The sequence below is a fragment of the Pangasianodon hypophthalmus genome, chromosome 27 (genome assembly GCF_027358585.1).
Source record: "Pangasianodon hypophthalmus isolate fPanHyp1 chromosome 27, fPanHyp1.pri, whole genome shotgun sequence".
NCBI classification, from domain to species: Eukaryota; Metazoa; Chordata; class Actinopteri; order Siluriformes; family Pangasiidae; genus Pangasianodon; species Pangasianodon hypophthalmus.
In genome coordinates, this window is record NC_069736.1 from 14,997,439 (window position 1) to 15,024,862 (window position 27,424).

At 38.9% G+C, this 27,424-nt stretch overlaps 1 protein-coding gene across 4 annotated transcripts in view; it reads left to right on the plus strand.

The window, feature by feature from the left end:
* Positions 1–27,424, plus strand: part of arhgef12b (Rho guanine nucleotide exchange factor (GEF) 12b) — a 53,643-nt gene that overhangs the window by 6,324 nt on the left and 19,895 nt on the right. For 2 of the 4 annotated variants that reach the window (XM_053230273.1, XM_053230272.1), the window contains exons 2-4: positions 21,492–21,512; positions 22,946–23,040; positions 24,999–25,040. In XM_053230273.1, the coding sequence (XP_053086248.1) occupies positions 21,492–21,512; positions 22,946–23,040; positions 24,999–25,040 (158 nt within the window). The remainder of the gene's footprint in view (positions 1–21,491; positions 21,513–22,945; positions 23,041–24,998; positions 25,041–27,424) is intronic. The other 2 variants (XM_053230275.1, XM_053230274.1) reach the window with 1 other exon arrangement.

The window sequence follows — 27,424 nt, forward strand, 5'->3', positions numbered from 1 at the left end:
TTGTGAGTTTTGCTGGTGAAGCTCGGCAAGATCAGATTAACATTGTTGCATTTCACATTTTTTTTAACCCAAATGTGAAAAACATTGTCGGAAATCATAATGTTGGCTTTCAATGTGCCAATACGTAAATATTGATCTATAAAAATGTGTAATATAATGACGAATCAGGGACTTATGGCGTATGGTGGATGCTTTATATAAATAGATTTAAAAAATCCATTTGTTTAATAAGAAGATGCATGTAAATCTCAGATATCAGTATATATTTATATTTCACGTAATATAAGAATATATTTATATTCCACACATTCATATGTATATATATATATATATATATATATATATATATATATATATATATATATATATATATATATAATACATGTGTGTGTGTGTGTGTAATAAACACACACATATATATATATATATATATATATATATATATATATATATAATTTATTTTTGTATGTATATATAAAATCACTGTAAAAATATTTCTAGGTACAGCCCAGCTTTTCTAGCCGTAAGAGAGGGATCTGAGAAATCGGACAGCACTGGGATGCCCCACAGAGTTGTTCTGTGTCTGTGTTTCACTGATCTGTTTAACTACTCCCCCCCCCACGTCTCTTGGGAAGTGGTGACATCACTGATAAACAATGTCTGTCAGCCAGGCCAAGCCAACAGCCCATCCCATCAGAGCGGCAGGCCACCAGCAAAGCATGGTGGGAAGGGGAAGAGCGTTTTCATGCTTCTGATTTGCATTATGGCTCTGACGTTAGTAATGAAAGAGGGAATTATGCAACGCAAGGCAATATTGTATAGCTTATGCACACTATCATTATTAGTAACACACAATATGATTAAATATATCTGAGATTCTCCAGAGGATAACTGAAGAGATTTGCCATTTCTGAGTACAGTCATTACGTTACACACGTAACACTAGAGCGTCTTTCCATGACTCAGAGCTGTAAGGGAGAGATGGCGATGGAGCCTCCCACCGTAATAACAGGCTCTTGTTCTTGTGACCTTTGAGCCTGAAATAAGCTTGCCTGGCAGGTCCGACATGGTCCCGCATCATGATTTAAAAAATTATTTTTTTTTTTTATATGCACTCTAGGAGAAGGAACCAGGGTTGCCAAATCTGCATGATGAACCCAGCCCAATACCAAAGCCCAAAATGGGTTTAAGGTTAATAGTTGGTTACACCCTGCCAAAGACACTGTTAAAAATGAAATCATGACTACTATTGACAAATATTTTAAAAGTAGCAGTAAATGATTAACAGTATTGCAACCACTGACAGTTCATTTACAGATAATTGTCTTCATTTATCATTTAAATTGGCTTCATTTATTAAACTGGATGCCTTGTTGTAAATTGTTTGCAAGAGCATTTATGCAAGAAATGTGGTATTCATGAAAATTCAGTTAGTTGCAGTGGCTGAGCTGCATTATTTGACTGTTATTGGACTGCATTATATATATTGCACTCTGCTCTTAAGAGGTGGTCTTTCACTGTATTGTCATCATTTTGTTGTTTTCAGCTCACTGTATGCTTTTTGCTGTGGCGTGCTTGGTAATGTACCTTGGTAATGTATATCCTTGGTAAAGCTGTTCATCAACATGTGTGTGTGAGTTACCAAAAAAGTTTTGTAACTCTGTTGCATTTTGTAAATCTGGTGAGTTTGGTTTGACTACTGAAAAGTTTACAACTTCACTAAAAGAGACTCATCGTCATAAATATGAATTCCGATGAGAATAAACCACAGAAAGCACATATTTAGAGTAGTCCATCATTTAATTTCATATGCATCTGTTATATCTACAATACCTTATTTATACAGATACACCATTTCATCTCCATTTTAATCATGTATAATAGACTGTCAAGTCAAAAATACAGCACGTAGACCAGGACTGACCTGATAAAGGTTCTAATCTGACCCACCAAAGATATTTAGAATCCATGTTCTCCATTAAAATAGTCTGGATTGTTTTGGGCTGTAATTGAATTAAACAAATGGAAAGAGGGCTAGGCTTTGTTATTCCACTGGAGAGCCAATTTAGAGCATTAAAGTCAACTGCTGACCAAATGCACTGGTGATATAATTCTTCATTAGCAAGCTAAAAACTTGGGAGCTGTAACCATGTCTCTTTCCATAAGATCTAATTTAGGGGTTTCACACCAGTGTGGGTGAACACCTATGCAATCCCAACTTTTACATTTTGTAATTGTAAACAATTTCGCAAACTATATTGATCCCCACTCCTACTAAATTGATTTTGTAAAATCCAGCCAAATTGTCATTGACAGTGGTCAGCTGATGGCCACCTTAGTCAGTATTTACTTTCTGTTTCAGTGGCTGACATTGAGAAGGGTGTGTGTGTGTACATGTGTAAGAGAGAGAGAGATAGAGGAAACATAAGTGTACGCCAAGAAGATTAGGATAACACCTCAATATTGAGATTATCTGAAGCACTGACATCAACTTATTTGTGCTCAGTGACTATAAATGTGCTAAATATAATAGTAAGTTGCTTTTGTCAGATTTGGCAACTGTCAAAATGCAATCCCAACTGGCTGTCGAAGGCAGGTTGATTCACAGCTAACTTGTCTCAGCTGTCCACCCGAGACTGATCGTAATACCAAATCTGAACCAGCGCAGTCTCAACAAAATGGTTTTGCTCTTCGTCAAACTCGGACTGCTTAATAAAACCGGAGTGTGTTGTGCTTTTGAACATGCCTCGACGTGTCAGGCAGACAGAAGCCTGTCCTAGTAGTGGACCACACCTCAATGAACAGGCGATGGAAGAAATGAGCTCATAAATACCTGTGAAACCTGCGATACTTGCTAATAGAAGCAGGCATTTTTTTTAATGATATTGTAATATCAGAACTGTTGGTCACAGAATAGGGTTTTCTATCCATCTCTTTGGAAATGTGACTTAAAAACAACCTGAATGGAAAAGTGTGATAAAACGTTTTAAGGTTTGGGTGAGATGGAGAAGTTCTATTGAGACAGAGGCGAGATGCACCAGAGAGCAAAAGGGTTCCGTTGCAAAGTTAGAGCTAAACAGGAAGTTGTTGCAGGCCTCAGTAATTAAGGCGAGGTTAGTCGGTTATTATTTGAGGGATAGACTGTATGTGTTTGTTTTGAAATATAAAGGCTTTTAGTGTGATTATCTTCGAAGGTTCGAGATAAACAACTGATTTTGAGCTAGTAGGTCAATTGTACTTGTTGTGATTCTAAAGTTTTAATGAAATGTGATTTGCTTCCGTATGTTGATGCATTTTCTTCTGAAACAGGAAGTCAGAGTGACGGTGTGTTGAAGTACTTAGCAGACTTGCACAACATCCAATAGTGCCATACCACCACCAAATCTGAACAACCATCTCAATATGTTAGTGAGCTTAGTGAATATTTAGCTAGCTAAATGTGGAGAACTGCAAAGATTTTAACAATAGTCTTTTACTGATTCTTAGTGATGGAGAATCGTCAACATTGTATAAAGACGAAATTGCATTGTTGCACTCATGTAACTGTGACCTCGTACAAGTTCCATGCTCTTCCACAGAAGCTACAGCAACAGTATGAAGCTTATGAAAATAATTTGATTATTGGTTATCAGTTTTGTGCTGTTTTAATGAATAGTACATTCATATGTAGTTACCATGTTGTAGCAAATTCTCATTCTGATTCTAATGCTATTTTTTAAACTTAAAAATTAGCAGTGTTGTTAATTCATCTGTTCTGGTTTGACTGGCATTAAGAAGCAGATGCATGTTGCACTGGGGATTAAATCTGCACAGCAATTATGTTTCTGATTTAATTTTAATAGTCAAGCTTAGCAGGTTCTAGCAGGAACCAGCAGATGTGCAAACGCAATACTCGCTCTCACACACACACACACACAAATGTTATACACATATAACCTGTTGTGACCAGCACTGTCCAAAAAACATGCGTTCAGTGCTATGGATTGCACATCGCCATCTTATCCTTCTCAGCTGGTTTAGAGGTGTGCATTCCAGCAGACAGCGGCCAATCCAGCCTCGATTTCAGGTGATACTGAGGCTACTGAGTTGAATATGGTGGAAAAACCTCCTGACAGAGCATCCTCCATCCAAAAAAGGCTGGAGCTTTAAGAATGGCTCTGTTGATGGACATGAGCTTCCATGTTGTGCATTCCATTTCAGAATCAATTTTTCAGCAGAGATAATCCAAACAGGTGTGTTTGAAGGATTGGAACATCTTTAAATAGAGTAATATGATATACAGATTTATTATTGTGCACATAATTAAGTTGATTTATTTATATTCCCTTGATAACAGTTTAACCTAAAGAAGCATTGAAGCTGGAAATGTAATTTGTCGCCTGTGTATGGCTGTTACGTGAAGTGTGGTGTGACGAATGCACTAATAAAATAGCCAAATAATAGTGATGTCCTGAATCAGATTTTGCTATAACTATGGAAAACATGACTATTTGACTACTTTTTAAAATAAATAAGAGTAGTCCTGCAGTACACAATACTGAAGCAGAGCTAACAGTGATTCACAGCATTGGGGATATTTTAAAGTGAATAAGGAATATTTGGTGTGAGAATCTTTTCCATGATTGTTTTCAGGAATAGTCATTACATTACTTTTTTTTTTTTTCCTGGTAATTTTGCCTAGTTCTGTCATACCACAGAATTGGCAGCATTGTCTTAGCCACTGATGTATCAGTTCTGTTCAAATACAAAATCACTTCCATTTTCCACATTTGGAAACACAAGTGATGTGCTTATTTTGGTAGAATATAGCTTCCTTTACTTGAGAATCAAACCGTCTTAGCTAGTAGCATTAAAACTGAGAGTAGAATAAGTTCAACTGTTCTCAATTACAGACTGAAACCACAAGTCCAGACGTTTTTATTGCAAATCAGTAGTTATTCATGCAGAACTTACAAAACTCACAGTTCAAAAGGTTTAGTCATCCACAGAGTTTTAGACACTGCATCAGCGTTAATGTCTGTCTGAGTGTTAACATCCGCTTAATAAGTAACCACACACTGTAACCCAGGGTTAATATCCTGCCTATTAGATATACAGCTGTGCTCCGCTGCTTAGACTTCCAACAGCAAGTGGCTGAACAGGACAGTGCGACAGTCCTCTTTAAGAAGAAGGAGGAAATGGCTTTTGGAGGGAGCGGATTGGCTTTTTGGATTTGGATTTGGAGCTCAGCCCACGGACTCTTCCAGCTGCGTCACTATGGAAACTGCCAGTAAATCTGCAGAAGTATTCCCATCCTTGTCTTGGCAGCAAACCTTAGCTTGGCATGGCTTCCTGCTCTGACTGCGTCATGCCCGGGCTAGCGGAAGAAGCTGATGAGTGAGCTGCAGAGCAGATAGAGTGCTGACCTCAGGTCAGATTTGTGTTTTTCGTGGTTGTCATTGTGTTTAGGCATTGAACTGGCAGTGCTGTTTCTGGATCAGCACAAAAAGGTGACAAATTAAAGGAAAAAACAACACAGGTTGCCAGAACAGCTTGGCAGATTCGACAAGTCTATGGAATTGTACTGGAGAGATGAACACCACTCTTCCACAAGTTGGTGTTTTAACGATGGCGGTGGTGGAGATGCTTTCTAAAACCTCCTATAATTGTTCAACTGGGTTGAGTTCTGGTGATTTGTGAAAGCCATAGCATAGATTTTACATGATTTTCATCCTCATCAAACCATTCAGGGACTCTTGTGCCTTGTGGAAGGGGGTGGAGTCATCTTGGACAGACCACGCCCGTTAGGATAGCCTGTGTCTTGTAAGGTGCGAGTCAGGTGTGAGTCATGCTTGTTCAGTTGTGTGTATTTGAATAAGTGGTTTCAGCTGTGCTACAGGACAACCTAACACACTTAAAGGAAAGTGCTATCTGCCCTCTTCCGCATACATGAGCTCACAGATGCCTACGATTGGCAGGGGAGAGAGAGTATACCATTCCCCCAAACGTTGGCTTCGAATTTGACTTGTTCACACAAGTGATAAGTACAGTGGGATTATTTGCATGGGGACATCTTTTTGCTTTACTGTGTATTTTACTCAGCCTGGAAATTTGCTTACATTTTGCAAAAAAAAAAAGACTGGAAACAGCAAGAGTTAAATCTCTGCTCCTTTATTAGTTTTTTATACCACAGTGCTGATGAATTCTCGATCTTGACTAGTCAGAAGGTGTTGGTTTAATTTTCTATAACAGATGCACTGACAGTAGTTCTGGGTGCAAGACCAATTTCAGGTTTAAATTAATGCACTTGTTCTAATACATTATCATCTGGACGCTTCATATGATCTAACCCAAAGAAAAACATGTAATCGTTGACATTTTCAGGAAGGAGATGTTTATTTAATGAAAGGAGTCTCCAGTATCAGACAGAGGTAAAGCTGAGTGTTTATATTTTTTTATGCGACACTACTGTATTGTTGGTAGTTTGTTAGCAAACCTGTATATCATGATGCATATCACTTTATCATAGAATTATCTTGGAGAATTGTGATTATATATATTTTTTAAATCACATTTGCTTAATGGAAAATGAAGTTTGGCTTTTGTCAGACTACACAGTGTGAGCATGTTCTCAGAGAAATTAGAGCTACACCTCCTAAACAAAATTTTGGTTAATGAATTGAGTTGTCCAAGCTGCTTAGTGGAAATGGACCTTTTTATTTCCTGTACTTTATTATGATGTGAGGATCGTCCTTGTCTTCCACTGTATTTAACAGAAACTATATTTATACAAGGCTGCAGTGACTCACAGTCTCCAGCATGCTAGCATCTATAAATCTGTGGGAATATGGCGAACATGGAAAACATATTCAGGAAAATTGGTTTCAGCTCACTGCCTTTTGCATTAACCAGATGGCTTTTAGAAAAAAGGTGTTCTAAACATGGCAAGAAGACATGGTCAGTGTATAGCGAACGCACACTTAACTGATTTAATGACCAAGTTCATGTGGCGGGAATACTTAATGTGAAAACCTCAGGTTTATTGGAAAGTGTTGGGTAATGTGTTGGCAAAGCAGTTAGCCATGCCATTCTGAGCTCCTACAATTTTTCAGTGGGAATCTGTGGGTGGATCTCATTGGTTAAGATCGGAAATCCTTCGATTGCACGTCTGCTGATAGTAAGATGAGATCTGTTTGATCGGGGATCACTGAATTAATCGGGATACCATGGGTACCAACCACTTTTTATTGTATTTTAATGTTACATCAGCCAACACATAGCTGTTGATTGGTTTCGTAGTTGTCTCATTTATTTTTTTGCACAAATTTAACATCGCAAAAATTTAACATTGGAATATGCTTGTACGAGTTATCACTTTAAAAATACCTGGAATGATTTGTACGGGTGTTTTTTGATCTCTCCAGTATGAACTGATACCTCTTGGAAACCCCACGCCCTTCCCTTTCGACTTGCGGGGTCGTTGTCGCTTTCTATCCAAGTTCATTAACGTGAAATAAAATCAATTTATGTATATTAGACTAAGCTAACATTAGAGAAGTATATATTTAACATTTATTAACTATATTTAGATTGATTAGAAATTTCACAGAAAATGGTCTAAAACGGCTCTTTCGATTCTTGGTAGAAAAAGGAAAACGAAGATTTTGACGCATAATCTGTTGAAATGGAAGATTGGGAGCGGAGAAAAATCAGGGTCGCACAAGCCTAGCAAGAGAACACCATAGCTTATAGCCAAAAAGTTAGCCAAATAAGAATAGGATAAAGGCTTTGACGATGTAATTTTTGTTTTTGATTAATTTAGCTGTTGCTTTTAAGCCTGGCTTTCCTGAACAAGCATGTTGGAATTTTTACTTGCTTGTAGTCTAGCTAATAAATTTAGGATTTGTCCACCCCTGTCTATTTTGCCAGATTCTCAAATCCAAAAACCAGAAAACGTAAGCACGAGTAAGAAACACTTACATAATTACTTATTGAGAAACTGCAACTGTTGTTCTGGAAGGTCACTTTACTCAGCAGATTTTTTTCTTTCTGCTCAGCTGCAGTAGAAATGGTAATGGTTTACACGTGGAACTTTAATGGAATCATAGTGGATCTTAGTAGGTGTTATTGGTTAACAACAGAATGAGCAAAAGTGGGAGGAGCCTATTTTTTTCCTCTTCCAAGATATTTTCTTCATCCTGTCCAACTTGTTTGCTGGCTTGTATTTAGTATATAGCAGAATAACTAGCGTACAGGTCACCCTGTGCATATTTTGGCATCAACAATACATGCCATGCGTGTTAAAGGTTTATGGTGTCTAGACTCACGTCTCCAGAGATGTTGAATATGCACCACAGTTCAGGTGGATTTCATTTATGCATCAGTGTACCCTGAAACTTGTAATTGTATTTAGTATTTTCTATAAACGGCACTGATGGGGGAAGAGAGTTGCTCGAATCGGATAGATCAGATAGTACACAAAGCACAAAGATTTTGAGTTATATTCTGCCAATGTGAGTAGATTCTGGGAATAGTGGCCAAATCGATGTTTTAATTAGCCTAGAAATAGGACGCTTGATCAGACTTGTCCAGTCTCAGGTGATGTGGTACATCTGGTGTGTTTTGGCACTGCTGTTGTTGAAATTTGGTCCAAAAATCTTTGGCTTTTACCAACACAAAGTCTCTGCATTTAATATTTTATTATTATAGATTACACTTGAATAATTTAAATGCATAAATATTTAGCACATGGTTCTATTTAGTTTAGTTTTTAAAGGGAAATTTTAGTCTATTGTACAGACATTTCTTCCCTCAAACACACTTGTACATACTGTATTGACTTTGTTATTTGTAGAAATTATTTTTGCTAAATGTTAAAAGGTTTTCTGGGTTCAGAGCAGTTCAACAAAAACATTCGCTCTATCGTTGAGAGATTGCAAGTTAGAATCCTGACAATGCCACAGCGATCCATGGCCAGGAGATTAGGGAGCACAATTGGTCATGCTCTCTTTGTCAATCACATGGACACTAGCCAGTTGTGGGCATCTGTGAGCTCATGTATGTGGAAGAGGACGGATAGCACTTACCTCCTGTGATGCAGCAGTTTGAAAAAGATGCGGTTGGCTGGCTTGACGTATCTTAGAGGAATCGCGTATTAGCCTTCATTGTTTGATAGCTCTCATATGATAGAGGAGAGCTAGCTGGTGGGTGGGTATTAGCAGGTGACCAAAAGTGGGGGAAGGGGAGGGGATGACAGTCAGGTAGCTTTTAGAGGCTTTAAATACTTCAGACATCTTGTAAAGAATTTGGGATTTTTTTTTATCGTAACAATCTAAATGACTTTTCAGTAAGCTAACTATGAAGAGTTAGCTTAATTATATTCAGAAAAAAAACACAAATAGCAAGCATAAGTTGTAGATGGTGTATGATCAGTTTAAGTGACTTATTAGGTCAGTTTATGCAGCTGAGTAGTTTTGTACGTGTGCCACTGGAGGAAGTGCACCTGGACCCGAACCACTTAGTTCCGGCATCCCACATGCCTCATTTTCTCCTTTGCTGTTTCCTTCCCTCCTCTTTCTCTCCCTATGAGTGTTGCTTTCCCTTGGTTTCCATCTCTGTCCAGGGCAGTGGAGCGAGTCTCAACAAGAGGCGCGCCCCTGATGGCTATCGCCGCTGGGCACAGCTGGCTGCATCTGCCCCGGCGAGGAAGATAAGACGCTTGCAGTCTGCCCCACCCTGCTCCACCTTCCGCACAACATCCTGCTGTGTTAGATCATTCAAACCGGTGCTTAGTCATGGCCCAGCACCAGTGTCTGGTGTCTTTATAGGTATAAGCATTACTGTATGCCAAATACCGCAGTTACTGGGTGATCAATCACATTGCTGAATGCTTGGTTTTTTATCAGTGAGATGATTAGAGATGTGTGGATAGTCAGTTCTGTCTTATTCAGGAGGTTTCCTAGGTACGAAGCAGTGTCACTTTGTTTGCTAGATACTTTTATAATGCCTGGGCTACACTCATGCATGGGCTGCTCCCATCGTATTAAATTAAAATTTTCTGTAAGCAGTTAATTTATGCGTAGCACTTGCTTATTTTGATGCTCCAGATACTCCTGTGAAATTAACATATTTTTTTCCTTGTCAAGGTTTGGAGACCTTGCAAACTAGCACACAATTGTAAATATCCACCTTTCTTACATGGTTGCTTATAAAGACTTATGTACACCATAATGATTGCCCTGATGCTTATATATTGTAATCACAGTAAATCTGTTCTGCATCTTCTATTTTTAAGCATATTAACATGCAAAAAATGTGCATACTTATTCCGCTGTGGTTGACTGTGATCATCCGGTGCATAGCTGTACACTGTAATGCCCTATAATTAGTGCTGTAATTATGTGAATAACCTCGAGCATGCTGCTTGTGTGAGCACAGCAAATAGGCCTGGGGCAGAAAAAAAGAAAGGTATATCATATAGCACATCAAAGTTGTGACCTTGGAAAAATAAAGTCAGCAAGTTGCTGGATGTGTTCTGTCCTCGCCTTGCGCTTACAGGTTTTTCTTATGTTTTTGGTGATTGAGCCTACTTGACCTGTTGGCAACTATGAATAAAAAACTGATAGCTGGAGCACAAAATCTGCCTCCCCTGGGTGCAGGAGCAGCTGTCATCAAACATTACTTTGCTAGGGATCCCGAATGGTGCAACACAAAAGCATTTGTCCTGAATCCCAGCGATGGCACAGCCATCTGTGCCCAGGAGTCTGGGTGGCATACTCTGTCTCCCCTGTCAATCACAGCGACACTAGCCAATCGTGGCTGTCCATGAGCTCATGTATGTGGAAGGGTGCGAATAGTGCTTTACTACGAGTGTGTTGCACCACCCAGTGACGCAACAAGATGTGGTTGGCTGGTTTCACTTTCATAGCCTTCACCCTGCTGAATAGGTCAAGATTAAATTAGGGAGAAAATTGGGGATAAACACCCCCCACCCCCCAAGAAATATAACTCGACAATTACAGATAGTGTACTCGATGTGTAAGCGATTACAATGTGAAAGGAGTAAGAGACATTTTACAGCTAGTTTGTACATTAAAGCTTTCATTATTCGGGAGCTGTTATTATAGTATGATGGTGCAGCGATTTCATATCAAGAATATCAAGAAACTGAAAATGTCTGAGTGTGGCATGATCATTGAAATATGGTGTGTAAATATTAAACAGGGCTGCCCAGCCTAGTTACAAAAAAATGCTGTTTTTCAAAATGTAAATTTGTATGCTGATGCTGTGATTTTCTAAACTTCAGTTATCATACTGTGGATTTTCCCACATGGTTCTACTCCCTGTTTGTTTTATAGTTTTACCACAAACCCTGGCGCTAAAAGCATGAGCAGTCTGTTCCCACACCTGAATAAGCTTCAGCTGCACGGGACCATTGAAACCACACTGCGCTCTCTAAGTAATGGGCAACAAAAGCAACTGCTGAGCCCAGGCTTTTGTTTTTGTTCCCCGAACAAAGTGCACAACCCGACCTCCAGCGGAGAGGGAGGGCGATGTGGTCGCTAATGGGATTGATAAACTCGAGCAGACAGGCAGGAGAGGAACCTGCGGTTCACTCAGAAACTGTCTGATAGCTGAGACATGTGCTAAGAGATCTAAGGTCGTCTTCAGTTTCTGTGGCAGTTTCTAGTTTCCTGTCTCTGTAAATGAGGCAAAGTTAACTTTGGAAGCAACTTTGAAAGTTATTTTGTTGACTTCTTGTATTTTTCATAAAAAATATTTTTTAATAACATTAATAAAAGTAGGAGAATGCTTACTGCTTAATCAGATTTCTCCATTTTATTAATTATTTCACTCCCCACTCCACTTCTGATTCTGACCCGACTGTGTTTCTGAGTCTGTTCTTGACTCCACTTCCGACTCTGACCAGACTTAGTTTCTGACTCTGCTCTTGACTCTGATTCTGACTTCTTTTCTGATTCTGCTCCCCACTTCACTTCTGACTGTTTCTGACCCCGCTTCCAACTTTGCATTTGACTTTGAGTTTAACTCTCCCTCCGACTCGGTTCTAACTTTGATTCCTTCTGGCTCTGTTCCTTACTTTGATTCCAACCTTGCCCTTGCCTGCGCTCCTGACTCTGCTCCACCATCTACTCCTCACTTTGTTTCCTACTCCACTTTTGATTTCCTCCTTCACAAAGGGCGCACATAAATGCACTGCACATCTACCCGTTCTAGCTGATCATATAGACCATGATTCACACAGGCAGAAAAGGTCAATATAGCCAATTTATATGGCGTATGAAACCATCACACTACTACTTATTTATTTAATTTAATAGTATTCTGTAATTTGCTTTTCTAAAAGTCCTTCATTCTATATGGTATGTAAAATGATTTTAAAATAATACATTTTAAATAAGGTATTGTGATATTAGGAGTCGCAATTAAAAAGCTAGGCAGCTGTCATGATATGAAAATTTAATGTTTCCACATGCTCTACTAACCATAATTAAAGTGCTTTATTAGTTCATAATTTTTTTAACCCCTTAAACGTCCAAGACTCAGATTCCTCACTCTCATAAATGTCTTTCCTTCTAATCATATGGTAGTTACTGAATAATAACTCACGAGCTTAGGGGTTAACTAGAATCAGTATAATCAGAAAACCCCAATGAGGTAGTTTATATGACCCCGAATATTATCTGATCACTTTTATCAGCCTATTAGTCAGTTAATTTGCATGTTCCAGGTCATATTAATGCCTTATTTCTCCTCTTGGATCGGTATGCATGCTCAGATAGATTTATCTTCTCAGGCCTCTGAAGCCTGGCTGTGAAAAAGCCGGCGCTCTGAACATCCCTCAGGAATTGGTCTGGTATTTTCGGCATCTGAGACATGAGAGCTTTGTTGTTGCGCCCTTTTTTTTTTCCTCTTTTTGTAATCAAACTGCTTAAAATAGTGCTTGGCTCTGGTCACTCCCTGAGATATCATTGTTTTTCTGGGGCTTTCTTGAGACTTTTTTTCCTGATTTGTCTAGAAAAGCTTACAGGAACATAGAGTTCCTGCAGAATACATCACCACAGCGCTATTTTCTGAAATGGCACCTCTGATCTGTAGTTCTGGATGCAAGGCAAATCACAGGTTTATATTAATGTGCAAAGAAAAGCATATATGTTTATTTAACATTTATGGATGGAGTCCCCAGTGTCAGGACTTCATAACAGTTTTCCAGCCCAGGAAAGTCTTCTGGGAAGAGGACTTCATAGTAACATGACAAGCTGTGTTTTTTTGTTTAACTTCAAGACTGAGAAAAAAGAGAGGCTGGTGAGGGTACGACTGCTTATAGCTTATCAGTGCAGATGATTTAAGGCATCTGTGATGTGCCAAAATGGAGAATAATGGAGAATATTACAATATATTGTCAAACCGATTATTGGCACATTGTGTCCGTTTTGTCCGTATACGACCTCTGGTGTAAAATGTACTTCCCATGAAACAGTGGACAGAAACATTGTGCTATAATTTAGACTGTATTGTTTATAGCGTGTCGTTTCTTTTCCTCAAGTGCACGCTGCTCAGGTTTCGGACAAGTTGCTGCCCGAAAAACATGTCATGTTCATTTTCACTCCTCCAGACCACAGCCATCTGATGTTTTCAACTCCGGCTGCGGCCCTTAGCAGTGAGGATTATGTCCTTGCTGTGTTTACCATAAATCTGTAATTAGCTGACTTTAAGTGCTCTCTGCTGCAGGCACTGTTGAAAACGTTTGCCAAAGTGCGGCGCTCAGATCCTCAGATCCTGTCAACGTCCTCCACATCGCACCAGCTGCTTCCTAAAGCCACCGTGGCTTGAGGTTTTATCAGGCTGCGTTACTCTTAATGAGAAGGGATTCATTAAAAAAACATGGTCTATAAACATATAAATCGGGTAATATTTGAAAATATAGATTAAAAAATCCCTTTTCATATGTTTCTATGATGTATATCGATATATCAGAATAAATAAAATATCTAATATTTTTCATTGGATTTCACAGTTGGAAGAACTTTGCTGATCAGTGCATATTTAATATATTAGTAGTGTTTTGAGATTATTATTTTGAGATTAAATATACGAGGAAGTTGTAGAGTGAATGGGAATAATTTTTACCGATGTCTCATTCTGGACGCATTTGGAAGTTCTATATGTTGCTATCTAGATAGTATGTTTTTTTTGTGTCTTTGGATCAAGTTTATCTACTTTCTAGTGCTTGATTGGATTTCTGATTCGATCTTCTTCATTTGATACTCTTTTGAGCTTTGGTCCTTTGCTATTTAGTAATAAACTCTCTTTGTGGTCAGATGATTATCAGCATGGTAGAATTGGAGCAAAACTATTGATTTATTTGTTCAGCTGCCAAAAACGAGTAACAGAGACACCAGTAGTTCGCTGACAAAAGGTCAATGTACATGAACACACACACATTCACTCTTAGGTATGTTGTGGTAATTAAGTTCATCCCATCCATGCTAAGAGAACAGTAATAAACACCAACAAATTAATATATATGAATGAATGAATGAATATAACTACAGTTTAAGTTTACCTTAAAATGAATATCGTAGGGATGCAGCATTTCTAACAACACACATTGATGCACAAATTATAACAGCAGTTAGCAATTTGCAGAACATAACTTTGTTCAACTTCAGAACCAGACAACCTGTGGAACATTCTGGCCAGCTTTCTATCTTCTAATGACTGAGTAAAGAAGCTAACTATGTTTCCAAACTACAACGTTCTTTCCCAATTCAGAGAACTGTTGTTTATAGTAGACAACAGTAGCAGCCTAATAATATTTTATCAGATTTGCTTTAGTTTTTGGGCTTGTTAAATAGCAAAAAAAAAAAAAAAAAAAAAAAGAATGTTTAAAAACGATGAACAAGATAATATTTTTAAAATTATTTAAATGATTATTTTTTGGAGCCCCCAGCCAAGATCTGTTGCCCTGTGCACAGCATGTGCTCTACATGGGCTATATGGAGAAATGCGTGCACACCACTGTGGAATTGCTTACTAACGTGCACAACTGAAAAGTCCAGTTGGCAAACTTTCTGTGAAAGTTTCAAGTCTTGTGTGGTTTTTGAGTTGTAGTTGGGATGGGAGAATTTTGTTGAAACCTGGCAACCCTGTCCATGAGCTTTAGAGCGCCTTTGATGCTCCACATGAAAGTAAAACCACGTGCCTGCACAACTTTTTTTGTTTAGATCTTTCTACCTATATACTAGTTGCCTAATTTAAACCACTACGACCTTGACCATGCAGTTATTAAGGACCGCTAACAAACATGATCTTTGTTTGTTCCGGGACGGTTCATGCTCGAGCATGCTTGAGCCTGCACCACATGAAAATAAAACCCTCCCACTCCACTCACGTGACATTCTGTTGCTTTGTTGGATCAGCTCTCATATAGATGCACTCTAGTTGAAAACAGTCCACATTCATTCATATTTGTATTCGTTTAGGACCGTGGTTCTCAAAGTGGGGTCTGGGGACACCCAGGGATCTGTGAAGCATAGCCAAGGGGTCCACATAATCAAAGTTATTACATTTAGGGGTCTAAGCACCAAAGTGAACTGAGACAGCGGTAAGTTCAGAAATAGAAAGCACTGTGGCTCCCCCCAAAAAATTATTTGAAAAATTGTAATAATGTTCATGAATAAATCAAAACTGAAGGAGTCTCTGGAATTTATTTTACAGTTAAAGCAGTCCTTGGCTACAAAATTTTTTTTATTTGTATTGAATGAATTTGTATTCAGTTACATCCCAAATAAATAATTTGATTGGATAGTTGGCTGGCTGGTTGGTTGGTTGATTTTTATTCCCTGCCAACAGTTAACCTTCTTATCGACTACTTATCCTCTCTACCTAGGATATACTTTGTACACGCAACAAGTGCACTACACCTAGTGCTCACCATTTGAGATTCAGCCATAGGAAAAAACGGAGTCGACTGTCACAGTAAAACCACATCAGTCCTTACGTATACGTGTTAGATTTAAAGGCAAATCTCAGTTAACACTACGCTTACTAGTTCAGTGTATTTAAAAGGTTTTAGACAGAACAGGACTGAGTGCAGATAGAGATGTGGCTTGCTTTTCAGTATTAATTCTCCTCATTGTCTCTCTGCTCTTTTTTTTCTCCCAACATCGAGCCTAACAGCTCAGTATAATAGCTGCCTATAGCAGCGTTTTTGCCTGTTCGCATGCTTTGATATTTAATATAAAGCATTGTAACATGTTCTAGCCTCAGGTTAGTGTTTGTACCAGTTTAACATTAGACTGAGGAATAATGTTCCTCTTTATAGAGCCTATGTTAGAATTAGACAAGCGAAAATGAGAAAGAAAAAAACGGATATATTAAATATATGAAATTAAATATTAAACAGTGGTTTAATATCAATAAGTAGTGTGTGTGTGTGTGTTCAACCAGTTCAACCAACCATTTCAGCCATTTGCTCTGACTGCAGACTTGGGCTTGCTTTCTTCTAAATCTTTTGAAGACCTTTGATGGTCAGGGAAAGTGACACAGGGAAATATAGTATGTTGCGATAAATTCAAACATTCAGCCTTTAAGAAAGTTACCTCGGCTGTATCTTTCTTAAATTCTTTTAAATCCTTTTTTGACAAACTTGAACACAAGTTTCAGCTTCACTCACTTTACTCTTTGTAAGGAAGTTGCCATGTCGTTTCCTCTTGCTGATTTTTTTTTTAATTTTTTTTTTTGGCTCACAGAGGATGTGGAAAAGGCGAGGTAGTGTCGTCTGGGTTCATGGTCATGCATTCAAGCCTTTGTAACAACTAAATGTGTGTGTGTGTGTGTGTTTGAAAGAGAGAGAGAGAGAGAGAGATTTTCTAGCCATTGTACACTTCTATAAACGCATAAGGTAAAATTTCCCACAGCATGCAAGATTCTCATGGAGAGATGGAAAGATTGCACGGTGTTGCATCTCCTGGGCGGATTAACCACGGCAGCTGAAACGGATGTTCATTTTCCGTCTCTCTCTTTGTCTCTCTCTCTTTCTGACTAATGCTGAAACGTAAGATCAAGCTGTTGTGGTGAAATTGAATCAGTACCGTTCTGTGTTTTAGGGTTATAGAGCTTACACTGTTCATGCAACAGGCCTTATTTGGTCCACTAAAACATAATAATGTATAGCCGATTATTTTAAACTGGAAAAATATTGCGTAAATTAAAGAGCATTTTATGTTTTATTAAAATGCTGTACGTTGTTGTTGTTTAGATACTGTAGGACAGTAACAGTGCATACCTTTGGCTACAGGCAACAGGCCATCTGCTAATATTGTTGATTTTTAATTACTTTGGTATTCCCTGTTGGGAATCTTCGCATAATCCGACTCAAAAGTGGCAGCCATTTTTGATCATCACCCCTCCCCCACTCGCTATGATAATAAAACGTGAGCAGACAGCGTAGCGTGAAGAAATGTACGTCCTCTAGCTCTCACGCTGCCTCGCCGGGTTTATTGGGGCAGAAGGAGCCATGGCTCTCCTCCCTTCAGGGCCTGGAGATGAAAGCTTATCCTAAAGAGAGAGAGAAAGAGCGAGCGACAGAAAGATGATGTGCTTGCTGTATAATGTACAAGACACGACCCTTTGAGGTTGTTCATTCAGCTTCTTCTTCCACAGTGCTGGGATTTTATGGCCATTTAGTAACAGGTTGGAGATTATTGTATTGATATTGAATAAGACTGCAATATGCAAATGAGCCGCCTTACTAAATAAAAGCTTTATTCTGTGCAGTGATCATCCCGACTCATCTCACGTTCCCCAGATGAGTGCTTTTCATTTATATAAACCTTAAAAGCGTTAATTTGGTCATAACCATGCAGGCTTTAACAAAGTATCTCACAGTTATCACAGTGATTGATTTTCATTTTTCATGCAGTTATTCAAATAAAATGCCAGTTGTCAGTGATTTGCTTTTAGATGGATTATAAATGGCAGCTTTACCCTGCTTTGGATTTGCTCTGTATTGCTCTGAATTGCCACAAATAACTGATAATTTAATTTATTTATTTACATTTTTTAAAATAAATTTTTAATTTAATTTTGTATTTTATTTACATTGTATCTAAATTATTTTTACTCTTTAAATTGAGTTTTATTTTGCGCAATCATCGCCAAGTCCTTCAGTACTGACTTCAGGAATGGCGTTTTTTCCATAGACATAGCTGCCCCAGCTTGTGCGTTTTGAATATTATAATCAGTGTTAGTGCTTGTGTTTGAGTTGCTCTGCTCTAACATGTTGGTCATTTGCAGTCCAGCGTAATGCTAACAAGCTTAAGAGATTAGAAAGGCAAAGGATCACAAATCATTCCAAATAACACCAAAAGCCAAGTGCTGAGTTTGTAATCCGCCGCCCGTGATTTACACACCAAGCCTGCAAAGTGTGTGTGTGTGTGTGTGTGTGTATGGCAACTCAAGGGATATTCATTTCTGCTGGTCTGCTGATAGAAAATCGGTTCAGAGCTTGGCGATGAAAGACCACACCAGTATTTCAAAATCCTTCCTTTAGCAATCTCATAGCTTGGGATGAGTAACAGGTTTCCAAATGATCATTAATATTCAAATTTGCAATTGCACAATCTTATTTGTGAATGTCGTTTTTACATCCTGAACCTCACTGATCAGTTCTGTTGTCATTGGTTGATTAAAGGATCAGTTTTTGTTGATGTTAGATGTTTTTAGAGGTCTTCAGAATCAGTTTATTAATCTGATTTGCTCAATATAATATAAACAGAGGAAATGCATTTTTAACTTCTAAATCTCATCCAAAACAAAGCGTGATTAATTCCTGGCTTTGGATTAGCCGAATTATTACTCAGATTAGCCGAAGGGGCGGAGCCATGAGAGAGCTAGTGTTGGCTGATATGGTGAAAATGCATCATATTGTATAAATTTTAAAAGATATTTCCAGGATACACCATATGCAGGTTTGTTAAGAAACTTCCAGCAAAACAGCGGTGTTCATAGTGGTGGAGGCGTAGTAACAGTGAGAATGGGTCACAGAGCAGAGTAACACACTTGGAGGAAAGTGCTGTCAGCCCTCTTCTGCATACATGAGCTCACAGATAGCCACGATTGGCTACTGTTGCTGTGACTGACAGGGGAGAGGGAGTATGCCATTCCTCCCACCCAAAGAACACATCCAATTTTTGCTCTCTTGACTCCTGGCCTCAGACGGCTGTGGCGCTGATTCGAGCCTGTGATCTCTGGACAATAGTCCGAACGCTTTTCTATTTCATAAAAAACTATGATACTTTTGTAACAGACTGAATTATTTATTAACAAGCGTTTGCTTGCATTTGCAGCATCCTGTGTGAGTGACTGTGCATTTAAGTCACCTTATTTCCACAGAGTGTGATTCTCCTCTCCTCTCACAGGCTCCTTTGCGCTATAATCCTCTCCACATTGCAATATTAAGCTCTTCCTGTTTCCATAGAGCCCTCAGGGTGATTACCCAGTTTTCCCCTCGTCTGTTAAATACAAAAGCGCTGGAGTGGATCTATGCTTAGCCACTTCCCTCCTGTCTTTTTTTTTTCTTTTTTCCTCCTCCTTCACTGAGTTTAAAATGCACCAAACTAAACACTGGAACTAATTTAAGGTTTGCACTTAGGATATTTTTTTTTTTTTACTGATGACCAGTTATTTTTCAGGATTTGTTTTTTTGTGTTCTGTGAAATCTGAAAGTGAGGGAAAAACCCTCAGTGAGGGATTCACTAAAGAGAAAAAGGCCTGAGTTTTATTTTGGCCAAATCCTGCCCCCTGCCTTCACCCTTCACTGCAGCTCGTCCAGCACACACACACACACACACACACACACACACACACACACACACACACACACCCCTCCTCATTCACACACATTCAGGAAGCCGGCGTTGCTGCCAGAAGCGCTCTCTGTTTCCGGGAATCGGACCCGCGGGCCCGCTGTGGAGTGGGCCGGCACTGACGCGAGAACCATTGTTCCCCACGTCGCGGAGGGGAAGGAACAGCAACAAAAACAAAAACCACCCATGGAAGGAGCGGAGAGAGAGGGAGAGAGACGGAGAGGGAGAGAGGACAAGACGTCCGAGCTATTTCTGTTAGAGAGGCTCCTCCAGTTGTACACATGCGCGCACACACACACACACGCACACACACGCACACACACACAGAGCATTCCTGCACTCTTCTGATTAGATAACTGACCACTTCGCCTGCCTGATATATTGTTGCTAATTGCTGTATTAGCATTGGTGATATCATATCAGCAAAAGAGGCAATATAATTGAGTTCCACTTAGTGTCTTGGCTATAGAACCGTTGAGTCCCGCCGACTTGTGCAGTACACATTCTTCCGTTTTTGAGATTTTTTTTAATCATATATATATCATATATAATAATCTGTAATTATTCGACAGCTCTATTGAATTCTCCATTCTGATTGGTCAGAAGGTGTTGATTGATTTTCTGTAACTGCACCTCTAGATGTAGCAGGTTTATTTTAATGCCTGCCTGTGTGTATTATTTCATATCGTATTATAGCAATGATGAGAACTTGTGTGCGGGACTCTTGACATGTTAATGTAATGAAGTTTCTCTCTCTCTTTGTAGTGAGTTTGTAGTAAGTCACTTTGTGCTTTGCAGTGTAATGTTGTGTGCTATATTGTTTCATTTTTTTTCACCTGAAATGCTCATCGAGAGTGTTTACTGATTAAAGGTTCTAATACCTGTGTTAAATCACACAGGCCTATTGGATTAACTGCACTGTTATACAATACAGATGTGCTTTCCAGGTGTTGTTTTGATTTTATGCAAATTTCTGCCAAGGAATGTATTAATCATTGTGTTTCCATTGACTTTTTTTTTTTTTTTCAATCCAAAAGGTTACATAAACACTGCTAGCAAAACACACAACAACGGAGAGACTAGAAAACACGCGCACACACACATCTAATGCCGACTCTTGGTTGTAATTTTTTTCCTCAAAAGTGCACAACAAACTCACTTCACTTTTCACGTCATATTTTATTGCGAAGTGACGCCACGCCCAAGGTGGGGCTGAAACCATTTTGTGTGGACAAGCAGAATGTGTGATTGATTATATAGGCAGCATTGTCATATAATTTATTAATTTATTTTTTTAAGATTTGTATTAAATATTTAATTTTAATTTAATTGTCTGAACTATAATTCCATGCTTTGCACAATTTATTACTTTTTTGTCTTAATTATTCATTTTAAGGTTGTTTTATTATTTCTAGAATTATTTATTTATTAATTATTTTCAAATAACTCTTTATTTTCTCTGTTTTCTGCTTCTCTCCTCATGCTGTCTTGTTTTCCCCTCACATGCTCAGTGCAGGCTTTTTTTTTTTCTTTTCTTTTTGGAACAGTGATGAAACATGTTGTTCTGTGTTGGGCATGAGGTTTCTGTACTAAAAAAAACTCTTCTTTTCTGTCTTGCAGGTTTCCCAAAAAACCAACCAGGTGAGTCGAGAGCAGCTTCCTTCCACCATTCCTCTGCTGAATTTACGTCAAGCTGCTATTCAAGGGTTGTGGGGTTTTAAGCACGTAGACACAACACTGATGTTGGAGATATCGCAGACGCAGGAACACTGCACAACAAAGACTCGCTCACTGCTGCTGTGTGCTCGGGATTACAACCCGACATGCAGCTGCACTGCTTGGGGCATTTAGTGTTTACCTGAATGTGCTGGTAGTAACATTTATTTATAATATAAACATACAATACACCAGACTGATGACATATTTAAGGAAAGCGTATTAATAAAGTGTTTGGAAACCGCGAGCCGCCAGCACAGCTTGGCAGAGATTCTGCAGTTCTCTGGAACTGTACTGAAGACATAAACACCGTTCTTCCAAAAGATATTCCCTCAGGCTACATTCACATTACAAGCTTCTTTGCACTATTTGGGCTTTTTTGCCCAGACTTGGATCCAATGGCGAGCAATATCTGTCTAATTTGAATGCACCTGTCCCCCAAAATGCCCCGCAAACACACTTTGACAATTGTGTTGCTACAGTGCTCTGTTTCAGTGGATTCCTTCAAGTTTTGATTGACTGCATTCCCAAAATATTGTGCAAATCACCAGTTTTCCCACCCTCCCAGCCTTCCCAGTAGTCATTCCTGGATTGGGGGGAAGCCACATGAATTTTGATCTGATCGTTCTTGTTCGCGTCACATGGCCAGATATCCAATGTGTATATGAACTAGGACTACATACAAATGTGGTTCAGGGTTGATTTGAAAAGATCAGATTTTTTTTTTTTTTTTTTTGGAAAAAAGTAGATCTGCACCACATTAAGGTACAAAATCGAATTTGTCCACACGTATACAGATATTTATATATGCAGTTTTTACCTCAGTTTTGAAAAAATAATCCATTCCACATGAACAGCGTTTTGGAAATATCTCTCCTGACTCCTAGGTCATTCATAACATGTGGCAAACGAACACAACAGGCATGTTCAGGGTGGCAATGTGGCCTCAGCTTTTTTTTTTTTTGTTTTGTTTTGTTTCCCCAAAAACCCATCCACATGAAAATGGTGGAAACTGAGTTTCCAAATTTTTTTCCCACCTTGGAGATTGGTATCAAAAATATTTTCAGTGACCAAAAACAACATGGCCGTATCCCTGAACATGTGGGACAGAATCTCATTTGGTGTTTTGATGATTCAGGACAAGGTCAAAAGTTTCTGTCTAGTATCGACCTGGATATTAATCAGGATAAGATCAGGTACTTTTGGAATTGGGGCAACACTAAATTAGAACCAGTACTTATGCGCCTCTGGATTAAAACTACTAAATATGCACTTGCTTCTCTTTTACTGTAGAAATTTTATCTGAACTATTGTAACTTGTCTAATAATGTGTGCGTTATATGTTTTTGTGTGTGCAGACCGGGAAGTATTCTCAACAAGGACCACCCCCCAGACAAGAAGCCCAAGAGTGAGAAGGTGTCAGTGCCTCCTACACATGACTTTGACCCCACAGGTAAGAGTCTGTTCTTGTCCACATCATACAAAGGGGAAATAGTTAGTCATGGTCTGAAGGCAGGATGACAAAATGATTCAGAATTAGAGCCACACCAATAGTGATGGTCGTTTTTAGGCAGTAGAGTTCTCTCATGTTACACAACTGTATTGTTCTGTATGGATTCCAGTTTAATCTTGATTAGCTTTAAAAAAAAAAAACGAAGAGTGAGTCATAGATATGCGGTTTGCCAGGAACCATCACACAGTGATATGAACGATATGATGGAACAGTATTTAGGAAGCTGGATATCGGATTACACAAAATCCTCTCTGTGCATCACATAGGATTTATCACTATGTAATAATCCAGTCCTGAATCAAGCGGCGTCTCGTGTGCAGACAGAGTGGCTGAGTCACACAAGTGTGAGTGTATCATCACTGTACAGCTGTGAATGAGAAATCATTTCCTGGGTGGTTTGGCAGGGGGGGAAGAGGCGATATAATTAGATAGTACTCTTTAACTCCTTGGATGCATTCCCCAAATCTGAGACTTTCAGTATTTTTGTACAATAACTAGTTCATTAAGTGTTAAGTTCAGATAGTGATGTCACTAACAGGTGCTACAGCTTTGAACCAATCACAAACAACATGCAAACTATTAGGTGCTGATGCTAATACCTGCTGTGGTTCCATGTTCACTATCCCCTAGAATGGCTGGGCGACAATATGACAATATTTCGCGGCTAGAGTACAAAGTTTGAACACTGCTTATCACAGGGAATAGGTATAATTTCAGACACAGAATAGCACTAGCTAGTTTAGACTACCTAGTTTAGCTTAGCTAATATTAATAATGAACGAAATCATGGTATATTTTGGCATTAGACAACAGGGATTAGAAATGTTTCATTTTGATTCGTACTCTTTTATTTGCACACGTTTTACACCCCCCTGTTCAGTTGAAAATCAGTTTACGAAATAAAATAACAGTTAATAATGTTCTTTACTTATGATAGCCTCCTCTGCTTATGAGAAGACTAGGGTATAAGTAAAACCGAACACCAGAATTGTGTGTACTTATTTTTAACCAAAGCATCCTTCTTCTTTGTAGTGTGATTTGTTGCTTGCAGAATTGTAGCTTGCCGTAGCCCCATTTTTAAAAATCTGGCAATGTAACGTCATATCTTAGCCAAGAATGCAGGAAGTGATGAATTCTGAGCAGGTATTTAGGCCTATTGCAAAATGTTTAGGTTTAGGTGATGCATTCTTGAAAGCGCACTGGAACGGAAAAATAACGTTAGTAACTGGTTGAGCACAAAAACACAAAATAACGTTATTATTCGGTTGAGCACGAAAACACAGACACACACACACACAAAAGTAACAACATTATCAACCTGTTAAGCACGAAAATGAAAATGCTGTTACGCACTTTTTTAAAACAATGTTTTCACTCGAGTGATTTTGTTTGATTTTGTTTCGTTTTCAATTACATAGAGTGAAAATGTTAATTTTTTGTTTTCTATGTAACATTTTTAATTTCCATGTTGCCTATTCATACTTTATTTCCCTTTTTTTTAAAAAAAAATTGGGGTAGGGGCATTTGGCTGCTTCTAGGCCATTTATAATAATTTTACTGCTATTAAAAAATCAGAAATTTATTTTTTTATTTATTTGATGATTTTAAAATTAGGATTGTCCTGTTCTGCATAATGTGTATGAAATATCACACAATTTGTTCATTCATTTAGCTTTTGTTCGTTCATGTTGTTAAGTATAATATGTTGAATGTCACATCACTGTAACCAAAACTGCTTCCTGCTGCTTCTCTGCTTCTCGACTTCCTACAAATGTGCCATGTTGTTGTCTTTTTTCCTCAATTTATTTTGCATACATCGCCATCATCCTTATTTTCTCCACATTTGATTTTGTTTGTGTGTATGTGTGTGTGTGTCCCGCATGTATCCCTGCTGTCAGAGCTGCCCGTGCAGAGTGTAGAGCGAAGGCCCGAGTCGTGTGGTAAGAGTTCACTGAAGGCCGCTGCCGTGGGTGTGCAAGTGTGTGTGTGTTTTTTGCCATGGTGTTCCTCTGTTCTCCATCTCTAACCCTCTCTTACTCACTCACTCACTCCCTCACACACTCTTTTGCGCATTTTCCTGTTTCTCCGTACTCTGGGTTTGGAGCTGGTCCACTTGGAGCTGGGATTAGTCCTGGATCTGGGATTCATATGTAACAGATGTCTGATCTAACTTCAGCTCCTGTATATTTTACCCTAAAATGCTAACAGCAATTGAAAGCTAGTGGGACTGGTTAGCATAATGCAAGTCTTTTTGTCATGCTAACGGAACTGACTTTCATTGTTCAGCATTAGCATTTTAGGGTGAAGTGTTTTCTCATAATTATGCTGACTGGTATATTTGAAAGCACAAACAGTGGTTCTTGCACTAAGTGGTGAAACAATTTAGACTCTGAGGTTTGTGGCCTTTTGTGCATGAGTGGAGTGACACCTCAGATACTTACTAACCCGCCTGGCTGTTCATGGTGTTGGTTATGGGAGAGGATAACTTGGGGATTTAGCATTATTATACACCACAGTCATGTATGTTGATGATTAGGTGATTTCCCCAACACCCGGGATGCACTGGTGGAAAATCACTGTGCTGCATTCTGAACATACAAGACAGAAACCGTGATATTGCATTTTGTCGTCGTCTTTATTACCCAGCAAGCCATGCTGATTTCAAATGATTTCCTGTTCCCTTTGTGTGTTCCCTACACAGGGTATAACATAACGGCTTTGTACGACAAGCACGGTAGCACCCTGTTTGTAAAAAAAAAAACAAAAACAAAAAAAAACAACTATATAACGTATGCATTTCGACTGAGATTAAAATATTGGCATCCTTGTCTGACTTTGGATGACTTGCTCAGTTTATATATACCTGCTCATTCATGTAATTATCCAGTCATGTCTTCACTGCAATGCATAAAATCATGCAGATACAGATCAAGAGCTTCATTTAATGTTCACATCTGAAAAAATTTGATCTTTGTGAGTTTGACTGTGGCATGGTTGTTGGTGCCAAATGGGCTGGTCTGAGTATTTCAGAAACTGGTGATTTTCTGGGATGTCTCTCATATTTACAGAGAATGGTGTGAAAAACAAAAAAAAACACCCAGTGAGCAGGAGAAACACCTTACTGATGACAGGAAGGCTACAGTAAACACAAATAACTACTCAATACAACTGCGGTGAGCAGAAAAGCATCTCCAAGCACACAATATACAGAGCATCAAGGCAGATGAGCTACAACAGCAGAAGACCACATCGGCTAATAACAGGAATCCGAGGCTGAAAGTGAGCAAGAAACTGGATGGTTGGAGATTGGAAAAAGACCTGACAATGTTTTGCCAATTTAACAAAATTAATGTCGCCCTGCAGAAGGAATAGTTTGTGTGTGTCTGTGGTACCTGATGCGCTGCAGCTTGAAGATTACTGGAAAATTTGGTGCTCTTTCACCATTTAGTCTTCATTTTGTAGTTTTGTCTGTGAGTTTTGGCTTTTTATGGAGTTTTGTTGGTTTCCCTAAATGTAAATCAGCTTTACCGTGTACACGCTTGGTAATTTATGGCTGATTGGCGTTTATAAACACATACGTAAGTATGAAGAAAATCAGCGTTACTGAAAGTTGAAATGTGGTGGGAATTTTTAGTTCCGTTTGGCCCACGTAAACATTCACACAACTTTAATTTTTAAATTGTATATGTAATAGACGTTAGCTCATATAAAGGGATTTTCACGTCTCGTCCATTGGCTTTAGAGCAATGCACCATTTTGTTCAGAAGTTAACTGACTTTTGTGAAATGGCTGTAATGTTTGAGTGAACTGTCCAGTTTGGGTGTTGGTCGGACTGATGTCTCTGGGTGGATGTATCTAAGTGCAGGCATTGACCTAGCTTTACTCTGTGCACTCAGCGTAAGATGGAAGTGTGATTTAGGTCAAGTGAAGTGTCCGGGAGCGCGCCCACCCACACACGCACACACAAACGCTCAATCTGTTGGGTTCTACAATGGAAAGGGTGTATGCTCCCAATGGGGGAAGAAAAGATATTGCATTCGGCCACTGCACATGAATGCTTTATGAACAAGTGAACACAGTCTTGTACACACACTGCAGATGTACAATGAAAATGTACAATGATTATTGTGTGTGTGTGTGTGTGTGTGTGTGTGTGTGTGTGTGTGTGCACGAGGGCGCTTCATAGATGGTACAGTGGGGATGTGGATGTATGATGCATTTGAAGCAATTCAACACCATTTAGATTTTAAGTGGTACAGTGTGATTCAGTAAAAGCAGTTTGTTTTTGGGAGTAGCAGTCCACGCCCACTTCACAGGCATATAG